Source organism: Vicugna pacos, chromosome 34, assembly GCF_048564905.1.
Source record: "Vicugna pacos chromosome 34, VicPac4, whole genome shotgun sequence".
Classification (NCBI taxonomy): domain Eukaryota; kingdom Metazoa; phylum Chordata; class Mammalia; order Artiodactyla; family Camelidae; genus Vicugna; species Vicugna pacos.
The window spans coordinates 17,236,217-17,260,690 of NC_133020.1; the positions used below are offsets into that span (position 1 = coordinate 17,236,217).

Genomic DNA, 24,474 nt, shown 5'->3' on the forward strand with positions numbered 1-24,474 from the left:
ACAATGGCTATTGTCAAAAAGACAAAAGATAACAGTGGTTGGCAAGCATGTGGAGAAAAGGGGAAATTTGTACACTGTTGGTGAGAAGGATTCAGAGAAAGGGGGAAATTTGTAATATAAATTGGTACAACCTCTGGGGAAAAAAGTGTGGACATTCCTCAAAAAGTAAAAAATAGAACGACCATCTGATCCAGAACTTCCATGTCGGGTATATACCTTAAAAAATGAAATCATGATCTTGAAGAAATACCTGCACCCCCATGATCGGCAGCATTATTCACAATAGCCACGAAATGGAAACAACCTAAGTGCTCCTTGACAATTATAAGGATAAAGAATATGTGGTAAATACTTGACGTATAGAGAGAGAATTCTAGGTATATCTATAGATTTAGATACAGGTATACACAGGCATAGGTGGTATGGATATACACACAGTGGGGTAACTATTCAGTCGTAAAAATGAAGGAAATTCTGCCTTTGGGACAACATGGATGGACCTTGAGGGCCATATGCTAAATAAATTAAGTAAGACACAGAAAAAAAAAATGCTGTTTGATCTCCCTTATCTGTGTATGGAATCCAAAACAAGCTGAACTCATAGAAACAAAGAGTATATGGGTGGTGCCTGGTCAGGGCTGGTGGCGGGGAAAATGGGTGAAAGTGGTTAAAGGGCATAACTTCGGCCTATAACACAAGTCAGTTCTGGGGATGCAACGTACACGTGACATTGATCATACTGGATTCTATACCTGAATGTTACTAATAAAGGCAAACTTAAAAGTTCTCATAATGCACACAAAAAGCTAACTTCGTGATATTATAGATATTATTTCATAATATACATGTATTTCAAATCATCACATTATGCACCTTACACAATATTATATAAAAATTGTATCACAATAAAACTGAAAAATAGAAAATAGATACATATAAGACAAAGCTTTTGCAAATACAAGGAAACACATGACAGAATAATAGTCATGGGGGCTTAGTATACATTTCTCAGCATTTGATTGTTGAAATAAACTATTTAAAATACATCATGTTATATAAAAGTGACCTACAGGAAACATGCATGCAAACATGGGTTTATATATTAGACATTATTAACAATAGCATATACAGTAAACAGTAAACAACTTCATTTCCAGAATGCATGCCCTCAGCTTAAACTACTTCTTTAAGGAAGCCTTCTCGGCTTCTCCCAGCTAGATTCAGAAACGCTGCTGGTGTCCCTGCTGATGGCACTTGTCAGAGTTTATTCCAAATTCTTGTCTTGGTGCCCAGCCTCACTAGCTTTACAGGCCAGGGAGCGCTTCACTCGTGACCACGGGGGCCTCAGCACCTAGTGAACTGCAAAGGCTAGGAATTCAATACCCTACGAGGCTATCTGTAAATCAATAAACATTTGTTGAATGAAAGTCTAAATAAATTCTAAAAAGCAGGTATGGTAAATGCCATGGTGTCATTTAGCATGTTTCTTTAGGTGTCACTGAAATCACTGAGAAAAGAAAACGACATAACTCAGGAATTACATAGTAAAAACAAAGTAAAGTTAATTATAACTTCATATCCTATATAAAATAACTTACACAGTTATTAGTGTTGTAAATTATTTAAATATATTTATACAATACATACAATCATTTATTTAAACTTGAAGTGGAAAAAAATATTCTTAATGAGGCTTTGAAGGCAGAAACATAAAAGGGAAATTTTTATAGATGGTCAATATTAAAACCCTCAATGGATCTAAAAACAGAAAAGTTAAAATGAAACTAATCAGCTAGGGAAACATTGTGAGCATAAAACATGGAACTCTTCACAGGGACAAGGAGTCTGGACCCAAACTGCCTGGGTTCAAACCTTGCCTCTACTGCTTCCACCTGTCTCATCTTAGGCAAGGGGTTTCACTTTGCTTTCCCTCAGTTTTCTGATCCGCTTTTAAACATACATATATCCTGCCTTGTAGCCTTGCTGGGCGCTGAGATGAGCCCGCGTGAGGGAATGCGGTGTGGGGTCTGGGGGGCGGCGGCAGCAGCAGTCATAGTAGAAGGAGCCGCAATAGGAATCATGACAAGAATGGCAAACGTCCCCAGTTATGAAGGACAAATGTCATGAGCAAGTCATTCACAAATGAAGGATTAAATTGGCTAATATATGCCAGCTTTTGCCTGCAAAACTACCAAAGATGAAAAACTTGATAAAAAGACAATGTTGGGAAAGGTACATGGAAATTAACAATCTCATACAGAATAGACCTAATAAAATTCAGTGCAAACATTTCTCACAGACATTAGTCTCTGGGTCAAAAGCCTTGAAAGTATTCCTAGCCTATAAACCAGTAATTCCGATCTTAGAATGTGATTAAGAGAAACACTCGTGGGTGGTGCTTACATTTAACTACAGGGAAGTTCAGAGCAGATTTTGCCACAATAGCAAAAACACTGAAAACAAATAAATGCCAAACACAGGTGATAAGCTGAGCATGTTGACTTTCAGTCATAAAACTAAATATTTGAGACAATTAAAAATTTCAGTATTATCCCTGTGATATCCTATATTTTGTAATACTACAGTAAAATGATTAGTGTTTACAAGAATATTTAGTGGTATAGAAAAAGGTCCAAAATACATTATTGATTTTAGAAACCAGTTAAAAAATAATATGTCCTGAATTATCCAATGTTGAGGGTCAATGTTATTGTGTCTAATGGTGCACATTGTGCTTGGAGGGGTAATTTTTTGCCAGTGTCCATCGTGGGTTTCACGGTGGAGATCCCTGTCATGTGCGCCCACCTCAGATCATCCAATGTTCAGAGAGACGAGGATGACCATCTCATAAGGAGCAAGTCCATGTTGTATGAAGCAGCAGAATAAATTTTTGGTAGAATAAATTTGAACAGTGTTGTGTCAAAGAAAACGAACAGAATGCTGGCTTTGGTGAAATGTTCCTGCTCCTCAAGGAACTGGTACAGAAACTGCCTACAGTTTTCCGAGGAAGAGGCGGGGACTTGGTATCAGAACGCTCATTATCTCCCCCATTTCATGGGACCAAAACCCACCTCTGCACGTGAGAGCCATGAGGAGGGTAATCTTCACCAGCATCTGGTCAACACTGGTGGAGCAGAGACTTGAGGGGATAGGGTTTCCCAAGCAGAATTATGGGACCGAGAGACTGAGGTCTAAGGGGATAACAATGAGTACTGAGAGGAGACAGGTGTGTATGTGGTCTCAGCTGCTCCAACACCCAAACCTGGAAGAGCTGCGTCCTCCAGGCTGAAGACTAGATTTTCAGCAGCACTAACCCAGATGCCTGCTGTCCTCTCCCTCAGTGGAAACCCACTCACAAGGAGAGAAAAAACAGGGCATGGGAGGACATGAACCTACAGGCCTCACTATGGATCCCAGGGAGTGAAAGGACCGGTCAGGCAGAGCAGGACACAGTCCCCGGGCACCGAGGCAGGGACTCGAGAACTGTACATAAGTGGGGTTGTGCATCAGCTAATCTCTATAAACAAGACGTCCCCACCATTGGCTGCAGGGTCCTCTGACCTACAAGGGACCCTGGAAGGAGTAAGTGAGGCTGGGAGGCAGGACCCCTCCCAGAGCCAGTGCTGGGCAGGCACTCGACAAGCAGAGGGGAGGCCGTGGGGGTGAAGGAGAGGAACCAGAGAGGGGCAGGCAGGTGCGAGATTATCTACGATCTGGGTACGTGCAGCTGACATGATACCCAACTGTGGGGGCTCCGGGTGTCTCACAGACCAACTGACTCAGTCCCTTCTCGGCAGCCCCGTTCCTCTCACACACCTCACACACCCTACACACAGACACAGACACAGACACACACGCACAAGCACAGAGCCTAAGGGAGCACAAATGCACAAAACATGGAAATCCCATGGGGCAGTCCCCTACAGAGCAGGAGTGTGTGGGGAACAGCCCGGAGTCCCAGCAGAGGTCACTCGCTGGACCTTCACACACTGGGGGCCACAGGGACTCAGCAGATGCTCCCTGAAAACAAGGGAGACAGTGGAGGGGACTGAAACTGACCCACCTCAGTCCAGACCAAATTCATTTCTCTGCATAACCTGCTGCTACGACCAGTCAACCCTCCACGGGAGAGGAACCAATATGCACAGTCAGCGTGGTGCCTTCTCGGTCAAGAACACTCGGTCTACAGCTCCAGGGACCCCTCCCTTCACCAAGGTGTCCACCCCCTGCTGTTGACCCAGGAAAGGGGGACGGCACTTACCTTGACCCCCGACCACGATGCTGAGGAGGACAAAACAGAGTCCCTGAAGGAAGAGATATCCATTCAGAGCCATCTTGACCGCCATGTCATCAACAGCACAGTCCCAGCTGCAAAATACCCCTGTGAGGAGGCATCAGGGCACTGACACAGGTCTATATAGACCCGTCCCCTCACATCCTCCCTCCTGACAGCCAATAGAGGCTCATTTTACCATTTCAGATGCTATCGGAGGCTTCATCTGCCACTGTCTGAAGCTCGAACACCAATTAGCTTCTGACTCTTCAACATCTCCTTATAAGAGCAACAGGGTCCTTTGCCCTTATGCTTCTGTAGGTCCCTGAGAACCAGCACCCGGAACCAGCACTGGTTTACAAAAGCTGCATCAACAAGCAAGAGTGCCTTTCTCCAGTCCGATCATCCTGGCGGATTGCCGCGGATGTGAGACGTCCCGGGGTCAGGGTGCAGGGATCAGTTGCCTGCAGAATTAACCACTGTTCGCCCCTGTGACTGAGCTCATAGCCAGAGAAGCACACGAAGGCTTGAAATACAGGAATAATTATCAGGCCAGCAGAAAATGAGGACCAGGAGCACAGGAGATCACAGGTGAACATGCAGGGGATGAGGTGGAACCACCACGTTGGGCAGGTGAGAGTGTTGGTCCTTCCCCACTTCTCAGAATGATCTGGAGACTGGGTCCTGGGGAACAGAGGGGCTCAAGAGAACAAGGGGCTTTGACAGAACATAACATTTCCCCATCAGGAATCTTACTCAGCTCGTAGGGCCACTCTGTCCAGCACTCACATGTCCCGGGAGTACATGCCCCCTCTCCAGGGTGAGAGGGGGGTGCAGTCTACAGAGTATTCTCAGACCTGATCTCTTACCCTCTCTGCAGCTGCCCAGGCCACTGGTTCTGCCCTGGGGGCCGGGCTGGGGCTCAGGGGCCAGAGCCATTTGGTTGACGCACTTGTAAATTTTATTCCTGTATCCACCCTTCCACTCTTTTGGAATGTCTTCTAATTCATAGCTTGATATAACTAGAAATTTAATGCCAAATCTTTCTTAACTTTGCTCTCCCTAATAAATGTACTCATTCTCTTTTCATTTTTAATGCTTTTACTGTCAGTCACACCAGAGAAAGGAGCAAGGGGAGGTGGAAATAAAAAGTGCTCACAAGCTACGAATGTTCACTTAGGTAAAAGTTGCAAGTTACTGTTGCAGCATATGACACACTGTCAGCTAGCACTTGCTAAGCATCTATTTCCACCGCTGCACATAAGCACTGCCTTTGGCTGGGGATAAAGCAGTGAACAAAGTAGCCCTATCCCTGATGTCACGGTGCTCACAGTCTAGCTGGGAGTGAGATGTTATACAAATATACACATAAACAAACATATGTATATATGGACTACATTTATAATTATTTAACAGCATATGTGAAAAAGTAGGAAGGAAAACCACAGTGAGTAACAAGAAGCTATGATATGGAGGAGGGACTGCCAGGAGGTTGAACCCAGACAAGGGAAGCTGCTTTTTGGAAGACTATCTAAACTGATATGTGACAAGAGAGTTGTATTTGACCGGGAAAATCGAGACCATCAGCTCACACCCACGGCTCCTCTCTCGGTCCTGCTGCTCCTGGAAACTATGCACTTTCTGAATTTTTACATATTGGAATTCTATTTTTCTACTTCTCGCTCTTTATTTTGACTATGCCTGTCCTTCAACTCAGCAACACCTCTTCTCCGTTCAAATGTCTTCCTCTACTTGAAGTAGAATGCACTAAGAATTGGAGAAAGAATTGCAGATGAGATGATCGAGAGATGTATTTGAGTGGACTGGGATACAAATACTTAGAGCCAGCCCTCAGCAAGTCTAGACTTTAGAAGAATTAAGCTGATATTGTTGAACTCACTGTGATAGATGAACCTGTGCAAGACGGACAGTGAAGCTACCATCTTCTTCAGGGTCCTGGTGTAAAATGCTTCAAGGAGTGATCCTATTTTGGTAGTGATCCTACCATTTTCATGTTTTGCTGAGATTCGGGATGTCCCAGAGACCAATGCTCTGATGCAGTAACAGGAGGGAAGTGTCAGGAAGTTCCAGCTAGAAAGAGCCTGAACTAAGGAGAAAACACGTGAAACTCTCAGGTTAACAGAAGTACTATAGAAAATAAGGCTGTAGAATCTGTCCAAGAAAAACAAAAAATAATTGGATGGTAGAAAAATTGCAAACACTACCTCTCTGTAACATGCAGACTAACAGTGAAATGAACTCGGTCAGACTGATTCACTGATACCAATTTTGGTCAACAGGTGCACAACTAGGGGAGAGTGTCCCTTCATCCACTTGGCAGGCATCAAAGGGAAACTGGGAAGTTCTCTGTCAGAGCTCAGGGAAACATTTGCCTTACTACATCACTGGTTCATTACAAAAGGGCATAACTCAGGAGCAGCCAGATGGAAGAGATGCAAGGTACCTAAGGCAGGTCTGAGGAAAAGGCGCTGAGCTTCCACAACCACTCCCAGCACACCACTCCCCCAGCACCCACACATGGTCACCAACCCTAGAGTTCTCTGAACCCAGTGCATCATTACATGGGTGCAAGTGATTCATCACTGCCCACTGGTAATTGATTCAACTTCCAGCCCTGCTCCTGTCATCAGAGGTGGGGGCAGGGGAGGGGAGGGAGAGGTGGAAGCCCCACACCTCTAACCACTTGCCCTGGCTGGATCTACTGTCAGGCAGACCCATTCTTAGCTGTTTCCCAAAGTCATCTCATTTATAACACGGAAGACACTTTCATCACGCCCAACACTAAGGAAATTCCAGGGGCTTGGGGCACTGTGAGCCAGGAACTAGGAACAAAGGTCAAATATGTACAAGAGAGATTTTTGGGTCAGTTCAATGACCAAACTATAGTTTTTATAAATCACGATATCACAGTTATGTAATGGTGGACCAAGAGAAGTTGAATGAATCCTGGTAAACGCCATGTCATTAAGAAAGGAGATTAGTCAACCATGGCAGACAAATGCGATGTTGAACAAACACAACTCGTGAACTCGTGAACTAATGCAAACTGTTTTTACTCCACTCATCTTGTACAAGTTTTTGAGAAGGAAATGTTTCCCTGCCTCATGGTAGATCCTAGGACTTTGAACTACTAAATAATAAACAGTCCCAAGGTCACTTTTAGTCACAAAACACACGCTCAGTGCAGTAATTAGAAAGTGTCCAGGTGGAACTCCCCTTTCACTCAGTCCAGAGAGGCCCCTGTTAGCCTGGGCCCTCATTTAAGTCAACAATTTTCTGGCTGTCCCACAGACAGCCTCCCAAGCAGTGGAAGAGTCTGTGAGCAGATCAGACATGTCCACCCAGGCAAAGTCCATGCCATCGCCCTCTAGACCACCTCTGCCTTCTCAGAACAGGAATTCCTTGCCCTAGAGGAGCCCAGCTTGTTTCGAGACCTGCATCAGCCTCCTCCCAACACGTCGTCTCCAGAGTGGACAGTGAGTGATCAGTCTTGGTCCTGAGGGTGACCGAGGGCCTGCTGTTTGCTGTGGAGGTCGGATGTACTTGAGACCAGGGCTTCTCAAAGTACGGTCCACCCACAAGCAGCATCCGCTTTACCCGGGAGCTCATTACAGGAAAAATTCCCAGGCCATACCCAGGCCTAGTGAATAGCATCTGTGTGTCACAGACTTTCCTAGTTATTCTTAAGCATGTCAACGTTTGAGCGGTGCTGGTGTATAGGGAACAAGGACACATGGGTTGGGTTGCAGCACCTGCTCACAGGCACCTTCTGGGCAGAGATCACCTGCCTCAGACTGGGTAGCATGAGGGAAAGTCTTCGGCTTCAACACTCAGCAAGAAAGATGCCCGAATCCTCTTTCACAAAAACCCTCTTCTCTTGACAGTACGATCCCTTTAACAGGCAATATCTGCTGCAAAGGGGCCAAATGCCATGGAACCAAGTCTAATACATTTCTGTATTTACTTGTCAGGCTTCAGAATTTCATATCTGCTATAATTCAATGTCTCAGTGGAAATTCATTTTTAATATTTTACTCCAAAAACATAAAAGAGCTAATAAAGACAAACAGTGGAACTGCCCAAGCAGGGATTGTTAAGCCAGAGAGTTGTCTTGCTGACCAACAGGACAGTTTGGTCTCCTGGTGGCATAGGATAGTGTCTGATTGGAATGAAAGGGACGTGCAACGTTCTTGGGAAAACGGGTTTATCAGCAGGCGGAGCTTGAAGCTATTAAACTTTCCAACTAATTATCCAACTTCCCCTGACAGTTGCAGCTCCCAGTGTAAACTGTGAAAATGGTATTTGGATTAAAACTTTAATTGTTTTATCAAAAGTTGCAGTCAATCGATAGTCTACATCCTTATGAAGATAAGAACATGGGAACAGTTAGCCTCCTTATTGGTAACAATTTATTCATCAGTATCAGAGAGAAGGGAAGAAATGAATGAGGATAAGGAGGAAAGTCAAAGAGAACATGCTGTATCTTCATTTTTATTTAATTTATTACCATAAAATGTTTTCACAAAAGATTTCTGCCCTTTTTAGATGATGTACTTGTAATTGATATCCAGAGAGGGAATTACTTTTATTACATTTGCAGAAGAGGACTTTGTCATTGGTCAAATGGCAAAAATATTAAATTCTTTACCACAGTGCCTTGTAGTGTCTGAAAATCTTTCTAATCTTCTCTGAATCACTCAACCTTCTTGCAGGAGGAAAATGGAAAGAAACGTACTTTTCATCCGACCCCAGTTCTAGGTCACTTTCTCGTCCAGGAGTGGCTGGAGTAGGGAGTGTTTCAGGCAAAGAGATTCTTGAGTGCTGACTCCCCCCACCCTCTGCCCCTGCCCTTTCCCAGGGCTCACCGCCAGCCCTCAGCTCAAGTAGACATGGAATCTTTGCATAGTCCTTGCTAGACTCTAGACGTCTGAGTTCCAAGTACTTACATGATTCATTCTTACGAAGAAAGTCCAACATAGATTGTAATCCACTCACTGCTTCAGTGGATTTGTCCAGAGTGTGAAGGTTTCAGGTTCTACGTGGATGCTGCTTGTCTAATAGTATCAGAGGTTCCACTTTGCAAGTGTGAAGTTTATAGCAACGACGCAAGGTGGCAGAGCTGGGAGTGATAAATTCCTGGAAGCTAAGTAGTCAAGTAAAACTTAATTGCTTGTTTTTTTTTCAAAGATCACAATTTATATTTCTTTTATAATAGAAAATCTTAGAATGATCTGTTGATGAAGATGTCAGAGTTTCATTGTTTGAACTATAAAACTAATAAAAATAGAAATATAGCTAGACACTACAGAAATAGATAGATGTGATAATAGACTAATGGTGATGGTGATACACTAGATACATAGATACATAGATGATAGATAGATATAGAGAGAGAGAGAGATTCATAGAATAGCTGTATATATGGGGCTTTTAAAATATGCTAAATCCCTTTGTTTTTATTCAATTTCACTTTATGTGAAACATCTCTTTCCATCAGTCACCAAATTACGTTTATGAAAAAGAGACAGTTTGCACATGAAATAAAGAGGAAGAAGCACTCATCATTCACCTCTAGCCCTGAAAATTAGGATTTGGGGCCCCAAGAAGAAAATCAACACCTTTCAAAGGGTAAGGTTTTCTAAACCTCAGCTCTTTCTCCCCTTTATATATGCAGAGTTTGGTTTGGCAGGACTCAGAACACAGCTGTATTGTGCACCATAGCTAAAGAAGATGCAAAATATAATGTAAGGGAAATGGCCTGGATAGAAAGGGGAAGTAGAAAGTCTTTTACTAGAGGCTCCCTGCAGGCTGGGGGACAAAGGAGAGGCATGTGAAATAGAAGAGGGAGGTAGATGCTTCCTGAACCCATCAGTGACACCACCTCTTTCTCGGGTCAAGGTGGAGGTAAGGATGAAAGCCCAGAAGAGTTAAGGGGAAAACAAAAGAGCAAGGGGCTTATGCCCAGTTTAGCCATGGCTGCCTTGTTCTATACTCCATTGATCAGAGAACCTCCCACAGGCTCCCCAGAAAGTAGCCCTGGGATAAGTATCTAGACTGGGAAGGGCAGTAAGGGGATGCAGCTTAGTGACAAAATTCAAGATCACGAACATGCTACCCTATTCTTCACACTCCCTCAGGCTCAGTGTTCCCATGATGCTCCCCTGCAGTCGACCCAAACCCACCCTCAGGGCCCCTCCCCCGAGCTCTCAACATCTCTGCACACACACATGGGGAGGAAGCATTCTTGCCACCCCCGCCCCAGAGACCCCACCACAGCTCAGACACACTCCGTGCCTTCCCCATCCCACACCTGATGCTCCGTTGGACCAACACGGTGGGCAGCCGCAAGTCAGACCCCAGCCTCCTCACGTCCCCACTAAAGGGACCCACCTCATTCAGGTCAGCAGACACAGCAGCTGTCTCCCTGCCGTGCCCATTCCTTCTCCTTGAGACTCGGGTAAAGTAAAAGGGAGAAAAGACAATTGAGCACGTGCATCTCACCCTCTAAATATTCTAGTATTTACCCATGAACTTTCCAAGTATCACTCCCTTGTTGTCTGCTCCTCTCCCTCCCAAGCCCTTGGCTGTACAGGAGCCCTACCTCCTTTCTGTCTCTATGCTTAACACATTAATGATAATGACTGATGACAAATATCAGATCCAGTATTTAATCTCGGGTGCTGGAATAGGATCAGGATCTGCTCAGTCACTTCAGTTGATGCAATATTTCTCTGGGGCCCAGTTTTACCATTGTTTACAAAGGTTTGGACTTGACACCATCGCCAGAAATCATTCAGCCAGACATCTGGAACGCAGGGGGTGCTTGCTGAGGACCAGTCCTCCCCTCCCACAGGGTGACATGGGGTTGGCTTTAGTATAACCAGTTCCACACAGTTTCACTTTGCTCAGGATGGACATCTCACACATATCACACTGTTATGAGATCGAGACCCCGTCATGGGGGCGCGGGATGGGCTGGACAGGAGAGGCTCCACTCAGGGCTGCTGTACTGTCTCCAAGCTAAAACCTATACCCCTATAGGGGGCAGGGTGAGCAAGGATAAACTGATACTCTGATAAAGGTAAGTCTTCTTTGACACAAAAAGAGACATCAGTGTACAATCCCGGCAGAGATTTGACAAGGAAGCCAGTTCAGAGAGAACACCAACTCTGCTGGGTCCACACTGAACTTGAGAGAGCGCAGTGCAGCGTCAAGAGCACAGACTCCAGAGACAGACTGCCTTGTCTTGACCCTCAGATCTGCCACACACCATGCGTGTGTTCTTGAACAGGTCTTTTAACCTCCTGAGTGCTTGCTTCATCATCAAAATGAGGGTTATGATCATGGCTGGGTAATAGAATCTGGGTGAGGATTCAATGAGTTGGCGTCAGTACCTGGTAATGTAAGTGCTCACTAGCAGTAGTGCGTAGTAGTCATAACAGAGAACTTGTTTAGGGCATCTTTCTCCACCCACCCCCAGAATCACAGGAATCTACAGTGTGAGATTAAATTCTGTTACCTCAGGCTGTGGCTGAGCCTGTCAGAAGTCCTCCGGGAAGCACAGTGCAGTGACGGTGACTGGTGCCACTCAGGGCTGTGAGCCGTGTACACCTGACCCCTCCTTGGTGCCCGCATCTACTGCTCTTAAAATGCTACTTTACCGTCGGTGACCCTGTCACGAACTCAGTTGTTTACTTGCCAACTTTGCTTTATAAGCATGAATGTTCTCGGTAGAAATTCTCTGTCTAATTCACCTCTATGTCCTCAGTGCCTGGAGATTTAAAAATCCCAAACTATGTCTTCGCTGAATGAATGAATGAATGAGTGACAGTCCTCTAGGAGTTTTGCACAAATCATCTCAATGAAGAAGAAATGTTTTAGAACATTATTCAATGGATGAAGACTGATCACAATGCACGTTACATCATTCATTACAATGATATAAATTACAGTACAGATTAAGACATGAGCTATGAATGGTTCAATACAATACAATTCTGCAGTGAATGCAGTAGATTCCAATTTGCAGAAACAAACACAGCCCCATTGCCAGAGAAGTGCTGAGACAGCTTGTTCTGAAAATTTATAGATGCTGCAAGTTTCTTTGTGTATCCAACGATGCAGAAGTCAGACCCCAACATACTGACAGGTGAAGATCGTGAAGCCTCGTGCTCTGCTCTGAATCAGATATGGCCAAGTGAGCAGGATGTTTGTATATTTATCATTTGGCACCTTTTCAATTAAAACCACACACGACTGTAACAGGAAGAGATTTCTTTTTTACAAAAATTTTAGTTCAGCACCTGCTATGTTGGATGAGACGTGCAGGAGTGGAGAGCAGAAATTATTCTGTTCTTTAGCTTAGGATAACTGCTTAATTGGTTTTATGCTACTTCAATACAATATGCTACTTCAATCTTGTAATGTATCATATTAATTCCAGCTTACCATGAGAAAGTGGAGGTTTGAGAGGTTAAATAGTCACTTTTCAGGGGAAGTTAATAATTATATATGCTTGTTTGGATGCTCACAGCTTAGTCCTGCCTGCAGAGTGAGACACTGAAAATACAGCACTTCCCTTTAAAATCAAAAAGTCTGCAAACACATTCTCTTTTCCTTCCCAACTTGGGCATGTTAGCTAAGGCTCCTGCAGGCTGCTGGCACCTGCTGAGACCCTGCTGGGGCCCAAGATTGGGTAACGTTTATATTTATATACCTCCTTTATTCCGCAACTTTACCTCCCAGGCACTGCTACCTGAGTGCCTGATCAGGACTTTTGATGAACCAGCATAAAAGAATCTCAGAATGACATCTCTGCATGACAATATAGGACATCCTGAGACAGATTTCGTGAAGGTCAAATTGATAGAACATATAAGTATCCGAATAATTTGTAAAGCAATTTAAAGAATTAACACAGATTTGTTAGTAGTCTTAAAAATATCAACTAATCAAATGCAAAACAAAATAATTTAATCTGATAAATGTAATCATCGTGCAGAACAAGGAAAAGTATTCATCCTATATTACATAAAGTCAGCTAGGAACAGTGTGTATATTTATAAGGATGTAAATGATACATATTATCTACCAAAATTATAACTAAATTAGGAGACTGGGAATATGGGAAAGGCTTAATTTTGCAGGCAGAAAAGCCACTGGGAGTTAGAGAAGGTGAGCCTAGAATGAAAGTCGCTAAATCCTCAATTTCCATAGTGGATAGGCAAAAAGAAACTGATTAAGACAGAAAAAAAAAAAACATAGTATACTAATATATTAAGGAAGATATCAGGAAATCAACAAAAAGAGTTTTTACATGTTTGAAATGCCTGGATGGGTGTTCAGGGAATGCAGAAGTGAAGACCTGTGTTTATGACAAGAACCAATGTACAGCTTTTGACCATTTAATAAAAATCGTGTGTAAATATGATAAAAACTGAAAACAAAAAATGAAAACCAATTGATTGTGTCCTTCCAGCTCCATAATATAACTCTTATTTCTTTTAGTATCACTGACCTGAATCCATGTCACTGGCAAGGAAAAAACTAGCAACAGGTCTGAAAACTGGCTGAATCCCTGTTCTGGATTTCAAGGCATTGTTAACCTCAAGCGGACTGCCTGCGAAACATTCTCCTGGGATTCAGTAGATGGAAGATATCCAAGGGTTTTTTAATCTAAAAACATTTGTCTATATGCAAGCACATTTGATTGCCCTTTATGATTGGATTCCTGCATTCTGTTGATTCTTACTTTGTGGTTAGCTTTATTCCTTTGATAACTATGTACGTCTTAAAAGCTAAAGCTCTAAAATGTTCTTAGAAACAATGAACAGCACATATATGTAAATTGTATGTTTTATCTCTCAATGAGTTGCTCTTCCTAGAATAAAAGTTGTTTACCAAACAAATAAATCAATAAAATTAAAAAAAATAAACAGTAAACATATTTTGTCAGCAAATAACCCTTCATCAAAATCGATAATAACAAATAAACCTGGACTGATTTATGGACTGTGGCTGACCAGACAATGGAAGTCAATGGCATAAGTCTTCTACCAACATGACTAACAAAGTGTAAAAACTGATAAACCCCAAATTAAAATGGCTTCTTTTAATCTAAATTGTAGGACCTACATGATTAGACTCATCTAATCATTGGCATTAGTCCTTGATAATATAAGTGCTCATGAGCGCACATAAATGGTCAAGACTGGGTATTTTTCATGAGTTCATTTTATTAGGATGAGGGTGTGAGTGTGCACCAAGTTTAGAGTCCTTTGTCTAAGCAAGAGTGACCCGGAGCATTTTGGGGCCTGGGCAGAGTCATGCCTTCATTGGCCTTTGGGGGAGGTGAGAAAACAGGTCAGTTCACTCACCTTCTATTTCCTTTGAGGACCAATCTTCTAAGACCACTTGACAAGAAACGTTAAATTATCAACAGAGGGGAAAAGTACTTTATTCAGAATATATACTCTAAGCAGTTTCCTTATAATGCAATGATAGGTCAACACAGCTCTACTGAAATACAGGCAGTTAGAATGTCGGAGCCCTCATCTCATATTAACACAGCATCATGGGACAGCCACGCTGGGTGTTCCAGGGACACTGAGTTCCACGTCATCATACCCAGGGTCCCCCTTTTCCCACTGATCCAGCCAGGGGCTCTCTTCTCCTTTCCCAGGATCAGCTGCCTCTCTAGGAAAGTTCAGAGAAGAGTCTGAAACAGTAAAGACAAGTTTGATTAGAACTGTGACAAAGGGACACTGGGCTATGCCCTGTGGCAGAAGCAAGTCAAGTAAGTGGTGATGACATAAGATCCCTGGGGACCCAGTTCACTCAGAGAGGCTCAAACTATTTCATATTCATTACAGAAAGGAAATATCAGGGCTCTCCTATCAGGATCCAGCCTATGTGAGCTGTGGCCTCAGCTTATCTGGGAATGCCTCAATCCCAGGAGAACGAGGGTCAAACACAGGAGCTATGGGAAGACCTGTTTCCTGGCTTACACACTCAGCAAGCAGATGGCCCAAGAATGGTGGCACACATAAAAAGGAATCTGAAATTTTCTTATTTCCCAAACTGACAGATCTGAAGTCATAATGAGAGGGAGACAAAAGTCTAGAAAAATGTCAGTTCCTCACTGACAATCCAAATGTGCTCTTGGTTGCCTTCACCTGTGTTTGCAAATGCACATGAATACAATCATAATGTGCATCAACCGTTGTCCCCTCACCAAGAATAACACGGGACCTCAGATGGAGAAATACTCTGTTCTGGAGAATGAGTGCCTTCTCCTGACCACTGACATGTCTGGAGCTGATTCGCCCTTAGCTGTCACAAATTCTAAGTCTATGATCCACCACCATGTCTTTAATCTTTAAGGCCTCCATACAGCACAGACGTTGTGCAGAGTAGTGCTAACATGTGTTCACAGTGCATCTGAAATGATCAAAATGCCTCACAAATCCCAATTCTGCAATATGCTTTCTAAATCTCTCACTACCTGGCATGTATGAGACAGCACAGAGATGTTATCACAACAGTTACTCCCCTTTAATAATTGGGTAAATATGCTCAATTAATCTACAAGTCTTAAGGCAGGCACATCAAGGATAAAGTGACAAATTTATGCCACTCCTTATGGAGACATAAATGCCAAGAATAAAGACTGATTCCTCCCTCCCAAGGAGCCTGACGGCATTACAGAGAGGCGTTATGTTTGAGGTGATGCTATCAAACGTAGGACCTCATGCAAATTTGGAATCTCCAGGAAGGATGGGCATTGAGGAGCTCAGATTCACCCTTTCCCGGGCACAGAGCAAACACTACAGGAGATCAGCTGACCCACTCACCTGTCTGCGAGGCCCTCATCCCAGTCTCCTCCTCTGGGGGCACCTCCCCCTCGCTCATCCGAGAGGCAGGGGGAGCCTCAGGCAGTGGTACCTCTTCAGCATCATCATAACCCTCACCAGGGGCCTCGGTCCTCTGATCCGGGGGCTCTAAGGGCAGACAAGGGGGTGAAGGGAAACCAACATAAATGGGTTGTCCTGGGAAACACCTGAAATCTCTTCTGAACCAGAGTTTCTGAACTGCTCCATGGAGGCACAAATCACTCCTTGTCTCAGCAGGTTTTCTAAGGCCATATTTTATTTTGAAGTGTCCATGAAACAAAAAGTTATACCATTAGCTCAATACTTCTTATTAAAACTACAGATCTCAAAGAAATTCTTATGCCAATGATTCTTACTAAAATCTTCTGATGAATTATGCTTTCATGCTGTTATTTCTCAAAACAACATATGCAGGCTGTGACTGAGTGAGGGTGATTCTGGACACAGAGAGCCCAGCCCCAACGTGAGGCATCGCACAACAGCCCCAGAATGGGGGGAGCGTGGACCCATCAGGAGACAACAGCTCCCGCCAATCCCAGTCAGAGGAAGCCTGTTCCCACTGGGTCTCATCTCTGTGAGGGGACGTCACCCGCCCCCTCTACCCAGCCAAGGCACATCCACCTCTTACCTGGAGTGGATTTATGGTCACTGTCCTCCGCACCTTCCTCGGTGTAATAGGGCAGTTGAGACACTGAGTCATCTGACAGGAACCCTAAGTGGAGAAAAACATCACAAAGAACAGAACAATCCTTCCCACACCCACCGGACCAGTGCTAAGGCTGAGAAGGCATGCTGGGGCCGTCATGGCGCCCACAGGGTTGGGGAGGCACAGAGTGCACAGGGGCTCTGAGAGGCCCGTCCTGTGGCCTTTGGAGGGGCTGCCCCTGTGTGTCTGGGGCAGACGTGGGGAATGTGGGTGCTGGGAAGATGCCTCACAGCCAGTGGGTGGCTGACAACCAGGGGTCCCGGGGGGGGGCAAACAGAGACACACCCGAGCTGCGCAGCAGATCCTCCTTCGTCGTTGCAAGGTAATCAATCTCCTCGTACACAGCCTCATGGACAGCGCCTTTGACCCTGGATAAGGCTGAGAAAACCTCCAGCAGGTCAGACATGCCTCCCCAGACACCCTGAGCCAACAGGCTAGTCCTTCATCTTCCCGCCGCACACACGTGCAGAGACCCTCAGGGCTGCCAGCACCTCTGTGTATCTCACACCTCACACACCATGCCCGTCTGCACATTCTGCCCTCCCCTGGCCCTGGATCCACAGCTCAGCCTCCACTCTTCCTTGTCTCACATAAGAGCCATGACTTATGAGTGTCCATACCTCAGTCCTAAGAACCTGTGTATTCAGCCCTTAGGGTTTCACATGGAGCAGGAGTTTTGCAGACGAATAGGGGTAAGAACAGAGACCTTGCCCACTTTTCCCCTTGTGTCACCTGACCCCGCTTCCCGCCTCCACACACTTCCCATGTTGCCCTCTACCCACTGCACCCACCTCTGCGCTCCGCTCTCCAACTGAGCAGCTGAGTCACCAGGATGACGAGGACCAGGAAGAGGAGGGCGCCCAGGATGAGGCAGAGGATCCCAGGCAGGGAGAAGATGCCAGGGATCGGATTGGAGCGTGGTCTGGTCCCTAAGGGGGAAAAAGCAAGAGCGTTCGGAGAAAGACACGGGCACAGAGAACCTTCCGAGGTCAGCGTTTCCAGAGAGCTCCACACAGTCAAGTCCCATCCTCAGACTTAACCAGACTGACTGTGACTCGGCTTCCCCAGGTCTTCTCCTGAGATAATTCAACTCCACTCCTGCTGGTGTGTCCCAAGGGAGAGCTGCAGATGATCAGGGAGCTTCCACTGAGACAGCCTCTGAGCACCAGGCTCACAATTAACTCCTCTCTTTGGGCTTCACGAGACCAGAGCATCACACAAGCCCAGGGACTGGCATCTGACTTTTGAAGAGCAACAGTCACGGGAAACTAATAAAACCTTGGATTCTGCAGCACAGTAATCAGCCTCCCCTGGCCCATGGGGACATGAGAAACTTCTGGCACTGTGAACCAAGGCAGGTTCCCTGGGAAAGTGCCCTGCTTCCCCGCCACCAGCCAGAGGTTCCTCAGGACCTGTCCTCTCCTGAGCTGGCTGATTCTGGCAGAGACCACAGAACAGGTCCCAGGAATGGGAATGTTCTCCCCGCCCGGGGACCGTGGCACCGTACCTGCTGTAGCGGGGGGCAAAGTTGTCCTCTCACCTGGAGAGAAAAAGAGGGGTTTGCAGCCCAGGGACTGGACAGAATGCAGGGCAGCCCACGTTTCCTTCCTGAGCCCTGAGATCATCCCTCAGTTACCACAACATCCATATTGAGTCCCCCCAGCCCCCCTGTCCTACATCCAGAGCTATAGCATCAGGATGCTTTCTGGACACAAAGTCCGCATCCTACCGCAGCCAAGCCCATTGTCCCGTTGCTGCCCCTCCTCAACCGGAGCGGACCCCATGCTGCTCCACTCACCAGAGCACCTCACCCCGGCGTCCTCCTCGTGCTTGCAGTCGTTCTGCCCCCAGGACTCCGCAGCACAGGCCCACAGGGAGGGCTCGCTGCCCCTGCACTGCACCTCATCCAGCCAGATGCTCCCGTTCCCAGGGCCAAACGCTGCACTTCCCAGGGCTTCCAGGGCGTGGCCACAGCCCAGCTGCTGACACACCACCTGGGCTTCTGCCAGGCTCCAGGAGTCATCACAGACCGTGCCCCAGGAGCCGCTGTGCCAAACCTCCACTCGCCCTGAGCACTGGGAGCCTCCTCCCCGGAGTCGGAGCTTCTCTTTGTCTGCAAGGACAGCAGCCCCTCCTGTTACTGCCCGTGGTGGGGAGGCAGGAGCCCCTGGGAGCCACAGGGGCAGTGGGAGAGGCTGACGTACCTGTGCAAGGTGCAGCACTTGGACAGCTCTGGTTTCTCCTTCCTGCGGAAGCAAACAATGGGGAAGCACTGAATCAGGGACAGCTGGGGGTGTTCTCATCCCCAAAAAAGATTATCCAGCGTCCTTGGCTCGGTTCAAAGGATGAGTTAAAACACAGGCTTCATCGTCTACTGGGCTGAGACATTCCCTGGATCTTATCACCAGCTGAAATGACTTTATCTGTTGTTTATCACTCTCCACACCCCGCAACAAACATAAACACAGACATCTACGCAAACTTACGCAAATCCCTAAGTGAAAGCCCCCCTCGAAGAAGGACCTTCATATCTTGATCACCTTGTGTGTCTGCTGTTAGGACCGTGCCCTGCACTGCGTACGCATTCATTCAAGTATGTATGGAGAACCTTCTCTAAGTACTGTGATACGGGCTTGATGTTTACTGAGTGAACAAATAGATAAATAAAGTCCAGTGGCATGTAATTCCTTTAAATTCTTGCTCATCAGTAAGATAATAAAGGAAATACAAATTAATATCGATGGTTTGTGGTAACAGAGAAGAGATATTTTAAAAAATAATGAGTCCAGAATCACAGATTAGTTTATATTCAATAATACATTTATACATTTTAGAGGGAAATTATATAACAGACTCTAAACATTTCTTATCTATTTTTCAGTATGACATATGGGCAGGCAAAGAGATTAATACAGGGAGAGGACAGTTTTTTTAAAAAAGAAAAAGATAGTTTTCCTTTATTTTAAGGGACAATAGATAAGTAGACAAGTAGCTAGGGAGTGTCAATGAGTCTCAGATAAACACACTGAGAAACACTGTGTTAAGAGGACACAGAGATGAAACATAGGACAAAAAAGCTACATAAACGTACAGAAGACGAAGGAAATAGATATAAATTCAAAACAATGCAAGAACACACACATATACACCATATTTGCGATGAAATGTCAGAATTGGCTTATCCTTTCCGTGTCACCCCATCAGACCTCCTCTGCCCGAATCAGTGAGACATGTCCCGAAACCCTGGCAGGACCTGTTCTGTGGGGTTTGTTCACTTTCAGGATTGGAGAACTCACTACCTCTCAGTTCGTCGTGTTTGACTTTAGGAAATTATCATCCACATAAGGTCTTAAGAGTTTAATATCCTTCAACCTTCCACAGGACCCAGAAACAGGGATGAGGAAAGAGATGCCAGGAAGGGAGGGAGATTCTACCTTTGAAATATCTATTACCACCCTCCACCTCTGCTGCGGATTTCAGACAACGCCCAGCATATCATCCAGCGTAAACCTGAATGAGGTGTGTGTATGTGAGGGGGTGTGGAAGTGAAAGAGGGAGAGAAGGAGGGAGACAGAGACACAAAGAATGGGGGACAAAACGTTGAACAAAGGGAAAACACTGGGAAACTGCAAAAGAAGGAAGGAAGGAAAGGATGAAGGGAAGCAAAGAAGGAGGGAAGGAAGGAAGGAAGGGAGAAAGAAACCAGCAGCAAAGCCTTTGTCATCCTTACGTCCACCTTCAAGTGTCTCAGGATGAGACCTGTGGGCTTTTGTAAGCTTATTGGTCTTGGCATTTCTATATGGTCTGGCTTTCGATAATAGTCAAGTTATTGAGAAATCCCAGCATATTCAGTCTAGATAGGAAGACAACTGGAAATGATGAGTCCTAGAAAGTCATTGGACAATATCTATTAAAATTTGTCTGTGTTTCTATCTATGCACATGTGTACATGGACATGTGCCTGCGTGTGTGTGTGTATATATATATATCTTTTGATCTAATAATATCAACATTTGCAGTAAGCTTAAGTAGCAAACTCAATGGCGTATAGCGATACATGTACAAAAATCCTTACTACAGAATTATTTGTAGAGGGGGGAAAGTTAAAAGCAATCAAATTGCCAATAAATGGGCAAATGGTCCTATGAACTGGAGTACCAACCTCTCATGAATGAGATATTAAGCCATTGCTTTACAAATGAGTTAGCGCTACCTGGAGGAATATCCATGAGATTCAAGTGATAAAAAGCAAATTGAACAATAATGTGTGTAATATAACTCCAATCTTGTAAAAATAAATAATAATACAAGTTCAACATGAACTCTTTTATGGGCATATGAGTTTACATATGTTTATATGGAGGTGGAGGAATTTGAGGAATAGCATATATCAGTCCATTCATCTTGTTTGCATCAGGAGGATATAGATGGACAAGAGCTCATGAGATGTGATTCATTTATCTTTTTATGTTTTATATGTCTTCTCTATTTACAATAAGCTAGGAATGTCTTTGTAATTTAAGTGAAAGAGAAAGGACCTGGTCTCTCTCTCAGCATAAAACAAACTAGTGCAAAGGACACAACATCTGTAGTGCCAAGCATGGCACAAGTCTAGCAGGAGGAAGTCTGCCCGCTGCAGGGAAGAGACACAGAGGCAGGCAAAAGGGGACATAAGGCCTGGCCATCCCTTCATGCCCCCAGTCTTCTTTCATCTGGCAGTATTGTTCTTTTCCTTGGGGATCATCACAGGGGTGACATTCCTTTAGGCTACTTGTACCGAGGAAGAGCACAGATTTCTAACCTCCATCCATCATCAGGGTCCTGCCTCCGGAGAAGCTCTGGCAAGTCTCCTCCCTCTTCTGTGGGAAAGTCCTTCAAAGCCTGAGGTCAATAATCCATCTACACCTACTCTGGAATTCATGCTAACTGGTCTGATTACAGACTCCCTCTGACACAGTTTCCAGTTGCTTTGCACTTGGACACAATGCACTTAGATGATGAAATGTGCCAGCATCCCTTTTAAAGGAGGTTCACCCTACGGTGCATCAATGAATTGATCAACCTGGTAATTAAAACAAATTTACTCCCAACATTAGATACAACACTCCTGCATTTTACTTTTCATTCTTTGCCCTTCACTATTTCTCAAAGAAGATGTGTGTATTTTTCACCATTACCTTATTTTTTATACTTTTATTTTTGATTTCCACTCCCACTCTCAAAAGTGTTCTCATTAGGACATTCAAGGACAAACAAAGAGCTAAATCTACTGGGCACTTTTCCGTTCTCATTTACTTACTGCCACAGTAGAACTTAACACGTATGACCACCCACTTTCCTTGAAAATGTTTTTGAAGCTGACATCCAAACACAGCATTGTCTGGGTTAGTTTTCCTCTGCTCTTCACTGGACTCCCTGCCAGTTCATGCACTGTACTACCTAGCTTTCAAAAGTTAGTGTTCATTGGATTCTGTCTTAAAGGGTTTATTTTGCCAATGATCTCATCTATCCCTATCTAAACACCTCTATGATAACTCCCAAATTTATGTCTCCCAACTGGATTTCCTTTCAAAACTCAAATGGCATAGTTCTAAATTCTTAATGACATCTCCACTTAAGTGTCTCATCTACTTGGAATGTAATGTACCCAAAACTGAGTCCATGGGATCCTTTCCATGAGCTTCTGCATTTCCTGTATTAAGAACAGGCACTACCACCCTTCTAGCAGTCACCCTTGACTCCTCCAAGATATCTCAAGTCACTATTATACAATCTGCATTTCTCCTGCAATAACCCTTAATTTATACTGTACTCAGGAGATACTTTCTTAATGCAAAACTGCTTAATTTAACTCACAGCCTAAAAACCTTTCAATTAGTTTTAATTACACCCTCATGAAAATATTTTTAGTTTGGACCACACAATAAAAACGGTTATTCATTCATTCAATGACTGTTTATTATCTACTGTAATGCCAGGTAGTGTCACAGCACTGTAAACACAGTGATGAATACCACAGTCAGTCAGTCAAAGTCCTTGGGGCCATGGTATTTTACAAAAAAATAAGAGAGATGGATAATAAATATGAAAAAGGTCATTTCACATAGTAATAAACTATGAAAAGCATTAAAATGTGCTGTAAAATGCAAATTAGTCTGGGCAGAGGATTGGAACCCTACAAGAGGGACTGAGAAAAGCAATCCATGTGCTCAGGGATAACCACGGAGTGTCAGGGGTATGTCATAAAGAGTCTAGGTAGAGGTAACAGCAGTTAGGTGGATATAAGGGCCTCAGCAAGGAGACGATATTGAAAGTGACAAATGAATGATGAGAAGTTGACAGGCAAGCAAAGCAGACAGAACAGCTGGTGCGAGGTCGTAAGATGGACACACCAACTGTCTGGTAAGAGGATACTGAGGCGTTAAATGATGGCGACACCTTCCCTTACTGCCCATTCTGCCTATTCTGTGGACACAAAGAAGGTCAATATGCACGTCGACTGATGGAAGAGTTAAGAGCAGAGGAGGACTGAGTGCTTGGTAGGGGACAGACATTGTAGGCTTTTGTCAAACAGTAGGAAAAATTGCAGTTTGATCTTGAGTTGAGTAGGAAGCTTCCGGGGGCTTACTGGCAAGAAACAGGATACAAAGTCATTTTAAAAATCGCTCTCTACCTGACAGAGAAAGAATATATTCAGGAAGGGGAAGAATGGACCTACATGACTGCCAGAAACTGTTGGAATAATCTGGACAGAGATCATCTTTCCCAGACCAAGATGATAGTGAACATAGAGGAACACAAGGACTAAGGATATATTTGAAGATAGAGCCAACAGAACGTGCTGCTACACTGAAAGCAGAGGGTGAGGGAACAGGAGAGATAAAGGTTGACTCCTGTACATTGAGCTTAAGGAACTGAGTAACGGTAGTGACATTAACTTTAGAGGGGAGAATAATAGTGGAGGAAAGTTAGGAGCAGATGTTGCTAAGGTAGAATCAACATTCTGTTCCGGACTAAATCTGAGTGGTCTATTGATATTCAGCTGGAGATGTCAGGTAGCCATGGAATATATGAGTTTGGAGATAAGGGCCGACGTCAGTTGCAGAGGCGTATATCTGAGACTTGTCAGTGTACACATATCGTTTAGGGCATGGGCCATAGGGAGGGAGTATAGATAAAAACGAGTAAAGAGTCTGACACTGAGCCCTGAGAACATCTAAGACATAAGGGCTGAACACAGGAGGTGCAACCCAGTAAGAATAAAAACAACAAACAATGAGGTGGAGATTTGTCTCAGTTCTGTTTAAGGGTGTCGAGTAACTACTAATGGTTCCAGGAATAAGACGTCGATGAAGAACCTGGTGAGCCTGGTGCTCTAGCTGCTGGATGAGCTGCAGGTTGAGAAGAAACAGGAGAGGAATTGTTGAAATTCACCTCGGGACAAGGAGCTCCCTACTCCAAGTCGCACTCCAGACAAAAGTGTGTGAAAAGAGAAACACACAGCCTCCAGTCAATACAAAAATCAGTGTTTTCAGGAGAAAAATCAGGTTTTGATCAGAACATGAGAGAGAAGGGACCACTGA

General features: G+C 44.6%; 1 protein-coding gene across 2 annotated transcripts in view; it reads right to left on the minus strand.

Moving 5' to 3' along the window:
* Positions 1-24,474, minus strand: part of LOC140691306 (antigen WC1.1-like) — a 62,398-nt gene that overhangs the window by 21,736 nt on the left and 16,188 nt on the right. The window contains exons 8-15 of one of the 2 annotated variants that reach the window (XM_072954627.1): positions 19,096-19,137; positions 18,690-19,004; positions 18,399-18,431; positions 17,683-17,820; positions 17,177-17,269; positions 16,814-16,897; positions 16,147-16,293; positions 14,540-15,011 (exon numbers count right to left, since the gene is read on the minus strand). In XM_072954627.1, coding sequence (XP_072810728.1) covers positions 14,866-15,011; positions 16,147-16,293; positions 16,814-16,897; positions 17,177-17,269; positions 17,683-17,820; positions 18,399-18,431; positions 18,690-19,004; positions 19,096-19,137 — 998 coding nt within the window. In that variant the 3' untranslated portion in view covers positions 14,540-14,865. Of the gene's footprint in view, positions 1-14,539; positions 15,012-16,146; positions 16,294-16,813; positions 16,898-17,176; positions 17,270-17,682; positions 17,821-18,398; positions 18,432-18,689; positions 19,005-19,095; positions 19,138-24,474 lie in introns of those variants that run through there. The other variant, XM_072954629.1, reaches the window with a different exon arrangement.